Here is a 10,451-nt window from a genome sequence, read left to right on the forward strand (position 1 = left end):
TACGTTGCCAGAAAAGCCGGACACCAATTTTTTTAAGAAAAAACTTTTTATTTCATAAGGCACAGTTTTGCCTACTATATTTATACTTACCTCAATTTGATCGCACTTTGCTCTGTCCTGGGACCAAAGTGATGGGACTGGGTGGGTGGAGAGTGCCTTTTCCGTCTCCTTTGGGAGATGGGCTCAGTTCCCCTCACCTAACCTTTATTATTTGTGGTTATTTCTATTAAGTGATTGAATATCTGAGCTACTAACATCTTCAAATCCAAGCAAAGACAAAAAACAGCAGACACGAAATCCTACAAAATAAAAGGCTTTTAATTTTTCTCCTTAATTTTCTTCACATCGATGAAGGTTAGTGTGTGCGTGTGTGTTTATGTGGGTTTTGTTAGCAGCTGACTAGAGAAGTCGTAAAGATCTTTGTTTATTTTCTTCAGAGTCTGAACTTCTTCTTCTAACTCCGCGACGCGAACCTTCGTGTTTTCACCGTCACCAAACACCGACTGAAAAACACACACACACACACACACACACACACACACAGAGAGAGAGAGAGAGAGAGAGAGAGAGAGAGAGAGTTTGTGAGTCTCATTGATGTCATGTCACCTGTTGCATTGTGAGACTGTTGGACAGTATTCAGTTCATGGATGAGGTCAAACTGTTCTTCCTATCTACTATATATCTACTATATTGAAATGTGTCAAAGAGAATTAGGAACTAGGAACAGTCGACAGCTGCTCAGAGAATCCGACTCCACTGTCACTAAACTACGTCGTCATGTGACGTCGTGCTGAAACTACACATTTCTGAAGATGAACTAGAAAAACCTCAGCGGCTCCATCAGCATGTGTGCAGTGTTTTATGATTCATATGTAACAGTTACTGACGTCTGGATCATATTCATACTCTTCTTCTTCTACTTCTTCAGGTTGAATCGTTTACGTTCGGTCATAACGCATCTGGTTAAATATCGCTGCCGCAATGAATTGTGGGTCTATATCTCCTTACTCTCACAAAGGAAGCTCCAGTGTGTCCTCTGCTAAATGAGATAGGAAAGGAAGCATTGAAGCTCCTTTCCTAAGCACTTAGAGAATCTAAACATCATCAGGTGCTGAGGAAACACTGACTGGTCACGTCAAGATTTAGGAAACTTTCTAAGACAATTTGACAATTGGACCTCAGCCCATGTCTAAATCACACCCTGCAGTGTGATTTAAGCCCCGCCCCCCACCTTATCAGTGACAGCGTTCATCAGAGTGTTCAGCCTATCAGCTTTCTGCAGGTACGTGTCCTCTTCCTCCTGAAACAAACAAAATGAAAACACAATCGCCGATGTAATACTTACACAAAACAGCTTCTGACATCTGAAATTTCAAACCAAGACAAAGATTTAAAAGTATATTTTCGAAAAATAAAGGCTACATCTTAGAGTGTGACTTAAAAGTTTAAAAGTAGGAATAAAGTTGAGTGTTTCTTCAAAATAAAGGGCACACAGTAGATATAAATGTGTCAGGTATCATTTGTAAATTAAATGATTTTTATTAAATAGCTTTTATCACTTGACGGAAAGTGTGACTGACGCTTGGTGCTAACGTACTATGCTAGCTGTTGTGCTGACGGGATATACACATGGTGTTCAGCCTCTCCTGTGATGTCAGCACCAGTTACATTAACCTCATTTGATTGGCTGCTGTCGTACAACGGACAACATTTTTCATAAAATGAACCGATTAAAAAAAATGTAACTTTTCTCAACTGCTATCGATCAAAACTCAGAACAAAGCCACAGAACCACAACGCTGAAATCACAGTCAGAGAGGTCCTGATTGGTTAATCTGAGTCAGCTGTCCATCACGTCTTACATTAACTAAATTATACTGTATGATGTCATAATGACATCATATGACCAAAAAGTTTTATGTCTTCTATACAAGCTACAGGCCGGTCTATCGTCCAATAGGTCGCAGAGATTTTAAAACTATGCATGATGTCATTTTACTTCGTCATGACATCACTGATATCTAACACACACACAAACACACACTTTAATGATCACATGACAACCATGGCAAAGTTAAAAAGTGCAGCAGTTCTGTGACGAGGCGGGGCTTCACCTGCTGACTCACCTGTGTGTAGAGACCGATCCGGACACACACGTCTCCCGACTCGCTGCCGTCGCCCTCGGAGGCGTGGAGGTGTCGGCTGAACCGTGGCAGAGGGACAGCGGGACGACTGTCGGGCAGGAACATGTTGGCTGGAGCTGCCGTGATAAAAGCGTTCGTCACTGGACCTGAACACAGACAGGAAGTGATGTCAGGAGACTACAGATGTCAGGACTGGGTCAATGTTTCCCCGTTTACATGGAGCCGCCGCCTGTGGCTGCTTAGCAACAACAGCAGACACAAGGTCACTGACATTAATGTACGTTCAGGGTGAATCCAGACTTGGTTTAAGTTCAGTAACGCATATTTTTTTTCGCCGCACACACAACCGACAGCGGATGGTGAGGAAATTTTCCCTGATTTTTAAAAAACATTTATTGCTTATGAATCCGTACTGCCCCCTTTGACCTGGGTTGGGGGGCTTACCTTTGTGGGCGAGGCAGCGGACGCTCTGTTTACTCTGGATGTCCCAGAGTCGGACCGTCTCATCATGTGACCCAGAAGCGAGAAACGTCCCGTCCAACGACACCGAGAGACACGTGACCATGTTCCTGAGGAGAAGACAGGTCAGCTCTCACAGGGTTAATCTGCCTGACGACAGTTACCATGCTGCTCATCCATCTGGCACCCACGCACGCACACACATGCACACGCACAATGTATATATACATTACTGAGGTAATACAGCTGTTATTGATTGAGCCTATTAAAGAGCAACGATCAGCCACAACTGTGATCAATAAATGATCATAAGTTAAAACCAACGACATCAATCAGAAGTGATCAAATCAGCAGAGTGTGTGTGTGTGTGTGTGTGTGTTCTTGGTTCTATGGACTACAGTAGCTAGGCTTCATGACGTACTTCCTGCTCGTCTGTTTCCGGTCTGTTCAACGTGTTCACTCACGACTTCAATCAGAGTTTTGTCTCGAGTGTTTTGCAGGAAAATGTCTAAAACTGGAAATTTTAAAATCAGATGAAGAAGAACTCAGAGCGCTGCTCTGTCCCACTTTGATCGGTGTCACTGAACTTCAACGATGGCTGGTGAACATACGTCGGTATCATTTCTCCGTCAGCTCTCACGCGAAGGTTCTGCAGCAGACACTTTGTTACCAATCAGCTAATGAAACAGTGTCGTTGTTGAAGCGGACCAGAAAACCGTTGAGCAGTACTGAGGAGAACCCTTAATTACCCCCTGGGGATAAATAAAGTTTTCTTGAATATCTTGAATTGAATAGAACCTGGACATGGTTGTGCATGTAGTCCATTTTCAGGGTTCTGTTGAAGAATGTGTCTGCTCTGACCTGTGACCTTTGAAGACCTGGTTTCCATCATTGTCAGACTGGAAGGATTTGTCCAGACTGAGACTCTGCAGAGGAAACAGTTTCAAACTGTTAAACTTTCTTGACACAAACAGTAACTCGGCTCTTCTTCTTCACTTCAGTGTCTGTTGTTTAATCGGCTCCAACAGTCTCTGATCGTTTCAATCTATCAATTTTAACTAATACCAGTCATCAATAAACAGTCTGACTCCACAGGTCACATGACCTGACTTAAGTCCATGTCTCTGATCAGCATCTGTCCACATGTCTCAGAGTGTACGACAATGCTGAAGACGAAGATTAAATCATGTTTTTACATCCTCATTCTTCCACAGTGTGGTTTTCTAACTAAGCAAAGCTTTGAAAAGAAGAAACTGTTCGTCGAGTCAGAGAAGGAGAATAAAGGAGACGAGTGAATGAACAGAACAATTATCACAAACACTCCAGGATTCACACTCTGAACAGGAAGTAGGACGACAGACCTGATCTGAACAGTCTGGTAAGGAGGACATAGGAGCTACGACAGACAACATAGGACACAACTGGGGATTTAGGACGAAGGATGCAGAACACAGATTGTAGGACAAAAAGATGTAGGACGAAGGTTGCAGGACACAGATTTTCAAACAAGGAAGCAGGACACAGATTTTAGGACAAAGGAAGCAGGACACAGGGTGTCTGACGTAGGACACTCTGTAGGATGTCGTTCACAGATGTAGGAGACAAACTGTGACGTGATGATGGCGAGTCGGGTGGAGGATGAAATGATGATGTCATGATGTAGACTCACCTGGCTGCACAGAGACACCTGGAATATGTTTCCATCACTTCCTCCACAGAACAGGAAGTACTCGCAGGGATCAAAGGTCACCGACATGATCTCCACGTCAAACAGAACCGACAGGAGCAGCTCACCTGAGGACAACTCCCAAACCTGGACACACACACGTCATTCATCCAACAGCTGATGTCCTACTGACACACAAGTCAGAACCTGGACCCAGAACCAGGGCCCAGAACCTGGTTCTACCCAGATGTGAAGTCACATCATCAGTCTTCATGTTGAAATGAACAGTATGATGATTTATTATAAAAAAAAATTGTTTCCACCAATTCATCCTGAGAACTGAACATAGTTCATCACTGAGTTTCTGATGCAGAGAAATTTGTCTCAGAAAAGTTCAAATGAGTCACATGACCGACAGGTGAAAGATCAGAGTTAAAATTATTTGTGCGTAACTTTGTTTTTCCACAAATACGAATCAGTTTGTTGATGTACGTGACAGATGATGGTCCACTGCTACAGTCTGACAGTAGAACAAAGAGTCGGTTACCTGTGTGTATGTGTAGACTCTTATTACGCACAATGCTTTGCAAAATATTGATCCACTGATGACAGACGAGGTAAGACTAAGTGTCGGACGTACCTGTCAGGTGTGACACAGTCTTACCTTGACAGTCTGGTCTAAGGAGGAAGTGGCGACTCTGGCCTGCGCTCCCATCAGACCACAGTGCAGGTCTGTGATTGGTAGAGAGTGACGAGACAGGACATGACGAGGATCGGGGGTGTGGTTTGAATCCAGCTGGATCACACTGAGACACACACACACACACACACACACACACACACACACACACACACACACACACACACACACACACACACACACACACACACACACACACACACACACACACACACACACACACACACACACACACACACACACACACACACACTATGTCATAGATAATCTATGAAGAACAGAAAGGGTTGGTTTTTGCTGCTTATCAATGGAAAGTTTAATTTCTTAACATTTTCATTTGTGTGAGTGTGTGTACCCTTTAATATGGTGGACATGATGTAAGACAGCGGATGTTGACCTCAGGTTAAGTCTCGGTTTAAGTTTCAGTTTAAACTTCGATTAAACTAATTAACATCCATGTTCTGACAGACAATACAAACAGCCAATGATAATGGACCAATCATGTGGCTGGAATAGGGTTACATCCTCGTCAAGTTAGGTTGACACTCACAGCAGCTCATGCTCATCAGTCGTCAGGAGAGAGAAAAAAGAGGAAAGAAGACTTCCGACAGACACGAGGCTCAAAAGACGACGACACTGTTTAAAGAAGCGTCAGAAGAATATTTTAAATATTTTAAATATTTAAAGTCTGACAAGAAGCAGAGTCAAAGCATCACGTGACACAAACTGTGTCCAAAGCTTCTGTAGCAGTTGTATAAAGTTCTACTGAACATTCATCATGTTCAACTTCTCATATAAAATAAATAATATTTAAAACAAAATTAACTTTGGTTCATATATATTATATCTTCACATCTCACAAACTTTAAGCTCGACAGAAATAGTGATTTGACTTATATCGTGATATATATCTGTCAATATGAATTATCGTGATAAGATTTTTTTTCCATTTCGCCCAGGGTTAGTTCAGGTGTGTTGTGTTCAGGTGAGTTGTGTTCAGGTGTGTTGAGTTCAGGTGTTAAACCAGGTGAGTTACCTGCATAGACTCCACACCAGAGCCAGGTTGTCTTTTCCTCCAGAAATAAAATGGCTGCTGTCGTCTGTGAACCTCATACAGGTGACGTCCTGATAGTGACGACTCAGGACGGACAGCAGCTTACCTGTGCAAACCTGAATTAATCAGAGAGTTTGTTTAGGCCATAAGCTCAGTATTCAGATACTTCATAGGACACAGAGCTATAAAAGTAAAAAGATAAATAAAACCACAGATGAAGAAGCAGAGCCTGAGCTCACTCACCTCCCACAGGTAAATGACCTCAGCGACTCCAGCTGCGAGGAAGAGCCCGTCAGGTGAGGAAGTCAGACAGGTGACCACACCTGGACAAACAATCTTCTGCTGCAGCTGATCCTGCACCACACGGGACATCAACAACACAAATTACTTCAAGGGAAAAACCAAATCCATATACAATATTTACTCTGATGTAGGGTAATGAATAGATTCATTCAGCTTATCTGGGCCTATCAGAGAAATATCTGTATCAGTGTACATGCTGACAGATGATGCTCCGGGTGATTTATAAGGTGTCATTACGTAGTTTGTCCAGCAGAGCACGCGATGACTCCATTGTTTACAATACTCTCAACTCTCAGAGCATCCGTCTGCAGCGCGGTCTGCTGAGCTGCAGACCGGGGGGGACTGAGTCTGTTGAGTGATGATCTCACGCCTTGTTCCCTCGATAATGAGATGCAGAGCTGGAAAGTCGTGATAAATAAACAATCTTTTACTTTCCGTGAAACAAGCTTATTGTGCTTGTTTCCTGCGGAACCATGAAGCTACTGTCACGGCGCGTCAGCTGAGTGGAAGTTAACGTGAGACCATCTCAGTTAGTTCTACTTTCTCTGAGAAGTTTCCTGAGGGAGGCTTTAGAAAAATAATGTAATATTTGTTCAATTCTTTAAATAAATAAATAAATAAATAAATAAATAAATAGATAAATTTCCCCTCAAATTCTGTGTTTATTTTCTAAATTGAAGTTATATATATTTTGTTCAATTTGTGTTTGTGGGTTAGGGTTAGGGGTTAGGTTTACTGTTCAGTGCATTAAGACTTATTTGTGATAGCAAACTTTATTGTTAAACTGTCAAATATCTTTGTGTTTGATGACGTCATTTGAGGGATCATTGCAAAAAATGTGTTTGTGTATATATATATATATATATATATATACACATACATACACATACACTCAGTGACAACAACGCTACAGTTGGGGTCTAGGGTGTAGGGGTCTAGGGCGTTGGAGGTCTAGAGTGTTGGGGGTCTAGGGTGTTGGAGGTCTAGGGTGTTGGGGGTGTTGGGGGGTCTAGAGTGTTGGGGGTGTTGGGGGGTCTAGGGTGTGGGGGGTCTAGGGTGTTGGAGGTCTAGAGTGTTGGGGCTGTTGGGGGTCTAGAATGTTGGGGTCTAGAGTGTTGGGGGGTCTAGGGTGTTGGGGGTCTAGGGTGTTGGGGCTGTTGGGGGTCTAGGGTGTTGGGGTCTAGAGTGTTGGGGGTCTAGGGTGTTGGGGGTCTAGGGTGTTGGGGGTCTAGGGTGTTGGGGCTGTTGGGGGTCTAGGGTGTTGGCGTCTAGAGTGTTGGGGGTCTAGAGTGAAGGAGGTGTAGAGTGTTTGGGGTCGAGAGTGTTGGGAGTGTTGGAGGTGTAGAGTGTTGGAGGTGTAGAGTGTTGGGGGTGTAGAGTGTTGGGGGTGTAGAGTGTTGGGGGTGTAGAGTGTTGGGGGTGTTGGGGTCGTGAGTGTTGGGGGTCGTGAGTGTTGGGGGTCAAGAGTGTTGGGGGTCAAGAGTGTTGGGGGTCAAGAGTGTTGGGGGTCAAGAGTGTTGGGGGTCAAGAGTGTAGGAGGGTTAGAGTGTTGGGGGTGTTTGGGTCTAGAGTTTTGGGGGTCGAGTGTTGGCTTTAGGCTGCGGCTCCACTGTCTTTCAGTCAGAATCAGATCGTTCTCATAGTATCTAGCTCACAAGAAGTGTCACATCATTTAAAATAACCTTTAAATTATCTTTTAGCTTTTAGCTTTTTTTCAGCTGAAATACATGGTGAATTTTAGTTGTTGTACTTCACTTGGGAGAAAGGTTGGGTTTTAAAATGACACAACGGGGTTTGGTCTTTGTTTGTTTGTCTGTCTGTGTCACCGACGAGTCCCGACACCTGTCCCCGAAGAGGACCGCGTGTTGGTGAGGTGCCGTGTGCAGCAGTGGTCAGGTGCGGTCAGCTGTGGTCAGGTGCGGTCAGCTGCGGTCAGGTGAGGCTGCTCGACGTGCTCGTACCTTCCTCTGAATCTCCCAGAGGTTGATGAAGTTCTTTCCGAGCTGGGCGGACAACAGGAACTCCCCGCGCAGCAGGCACAGAGTCCGGCCCGAGCTGTTCCCTCCCCGGTACGAGAGTAGACTGGAGCCGCTGTGCAGGTCGAACACGGTGCTGTTCCACAGCTGCGAGCCGGAGTCACTGGTCACGATCACTTCCAGAGGAGCCGCCATCTTCGCTCCAACAACGCACACGCGAGGAAACCGCTGCTGGCAACACTACATGTCATATCCGGGGCCTGGTGCATTGTGGGAGATGTAGGATTGTGGTCAACAACAAACGACTCACTTCTTTATTCTTTTAATAAATGAACCAAGACTTTTAAACCATTTATAAATATGTATCGATCTTTATTATTTCTCTCTTTAGTTTTTCAATTCAACTCGTGACGTCACAACATGCCACAACCTGAGGGACAGTGAATGACCAACACACACACACACACACTATAATGAATATAATATAATCAATCTTAATGTTGTGTTACTGTTTGTTGTGTTCCGTCTGAAGGTTCGTACAATTGTATGTTTATGCTTTGGCAACATTGTTGTTTAAAACTTTCATGCCAATAAAGCTTTTTGAATTGAATTGAATTGAATTGAATTGAATTTGAATTGAGAGGGAGAGAGAGAGGGAGAAAGAGAGGTAGAGAGGGAGAGAGAGGGAGAGAGAAGTGCATGATGGGAGTTCCCAGCTGTCTCGGGTGAGGTTGAATTGTCCTGCCTATCTACTATTCTTTTCTACTGTTCCTTGACCTGGAAAACGTCATGAGGTCAAGGAGGATTCAATGGACGTAGGAGAAGAGAATCCGACTCCACTGACACTAAACAACGTAGTCATGTGATGTCATGGTGAAACAACACATTTCTGGAGATGAACTAGAAAAACCTCATCGGCTCCATCAGTAGGTTGCAGTGTTTTATGATTCATATGTAACAGTCACTGACATCTGGATCATATTCATACTCTTCCTCTTCTTCTTCTTCTACTTCAGATTGAATCGTCTACGTCCGTTCATGGAGCATCACTTTAAATATCGCTGCCACAATGAATTGTGGGTCTGTTTCTCCTTCTCTCACATAGGAAGCTCCAGTGTGTCCTCTGCTAAAGGAGATAGGAAAGGAAGCATTGAAACTCCTTTCCTAAGCACTTAGAGAATCCCAACAGCTCTTATCATGGTGCTGAGGAAACACTGACGGGTCACGTCAAATTCCGGAAACATCCTAAATTTGACAATTGGACCTCACCCCCCACCTATAACAGCAGAACTAAGAGATGGTTCAACTCCAACTATAATCTTTATTAAAGAAGAAAGTTTTCAGTCTTCTGCCTCCTGGTTCAAGAGGGGAGGAGCCTGGTAGCTGAAGGTTCTTCTTCCTAGTTAGTTCAGATATGAAAACAGGTTCAACTGCAGACAAAGCCTCCGAGTCCTTCGTGGTTGGACGAGTGGGACTAAGTATCTCTTGATTTTCATATTCTGCTTTCCTCAAGTAACATGTGAAAACTTTGCATTCCTGTACATCACTCTTCTCGTAGATACTTTAGACCATGTTCACAACAGCACTGTAATCTTTCAAAACTCAGCTCCCCTCCGGCTCCACACAGACCCAGCGCCTTGTCTCAGGAGGCCGGTGGAACTGTCTGTCTCCTCTCTGTCCCTGGACTGTCCCACTGAGACCTGGACGACTCCTGACAACACCTCCCCCCGCTGCCCTCTCCTCAGCCTACTCCTTCGCCACACACCTCCACCTGCTGGCAGAGGGGAGGCACTGGTCTGCTACTTTCTCTCTTTACCCCCTTCCACACTTTACTCCTTCATCCTGTTTCTTGAACTCACTCAGTGAATTTAAACATCATTGTACTCTACCGCCCTCTTGGGGATTTCTTGGAGGAGTTGGACGTCCTCCTGTCTAACATCTCAGAGCCCCTAACCCAGGTCGGTCTCACAGAACCTCCCTGAGAGCAGCTGAAAGACAATGTTGCAAATCTAAATGCCCTGAGGATCTTCTTACTTATTAATCTCTTCTTTCCTCTTTCTCTGTTTCCATATCTGCTGCTAAAAGCTTTCTTTGTATCTAAAAATCAGTCTTCCTTCTCCAACCCCAAGAAACCTCAGGGTTAGGGTTA

General features: G+C 44.2%; 1 protein-coding gene across 2 annotated transcripts; it reads right to left on the minus strand.

Annotated features, from left to right (window-relative positions):
* Positions 1-297: 297 nt before the first annotated feature.
* Positions 298-8,550, minus strand: wdr18 (WD repeat domain 18). 2 transcript variants are annotated; one of them, XM_035648382.2, is made up of 10 exons: positions 8,288-8,550; positions 6,267-6,377; positions 6,006-6,139; positions 4,934-5,075; positions 4,273-4,416; positions 3,465-3,529; positions 2,589-2,713; positions 2,115-2,290; positions 1,232-1,300; positions 298-503 (listed from the first exon to the last, which is right to left on the minus strand). In XM_035648382.2, the coding sequence occupies exons 1-10, from the start codon at positions 8,495-8,497 to the stop codon at positions 375-377; spliced, it is 1,305 nt and encodes a 434-aa protein (XP_035504275.1). In that variant the 5' UTR covers positions 8,498-8,550; the 3' UTR covers positions 298-374. The 2 variants fall into 2 exon arrangements, with proteins under 2 accessions (XP_035504275.1, XP_035504276.1); XM_035648383.2 differs by having other exon boundaries at positions 2,127-2,290; positions 8,288-8,548.
* Between the last annotated feature and the right edge of the window lie 1,901 nt (positions 8,551-10,451).

The sequence above is a fragment of the Scophthalmus maximus genome, chromosome 13 (assembly GCF_022379125.1).
Source record: "Scophthalmus maximus strain ysfricsl-2021 chromosome 13, ASM2237912v1, whole genome shotgun sequence".
Taxonomy (NCBI): domain Eukaryota; kingdom Metazoa; phylum Chordata; class Actinopteri; order Pleuronectiformes; family Scophthalmidae; genus Scophthalmus; species Scophthalmus maximus.

Coding starts and splice junctions, on each gene's coding strand:
- wdr18 (XM_035648382.2), bottom strand. CDS start 8,497: ATGGCGGCTCCTCTGGAAGTGATCGTGACCAGTGACTCCGGCTCGCAG. Junction 6,140..6,266: donor AGGTCATTTACCTGTGGGAG/GTGAGTGAGCTC, acceptor TGATTAATTCAG/GTTTGCACAGGTAAGCTGCT. Junction 3,530..4,272: donor AGGTGTCTCTGTGCAGCCAG/GTGAGTCTACAT, acceptor TTTCCTCTGCAG/AGTCTCAGTCTGGACAAATC.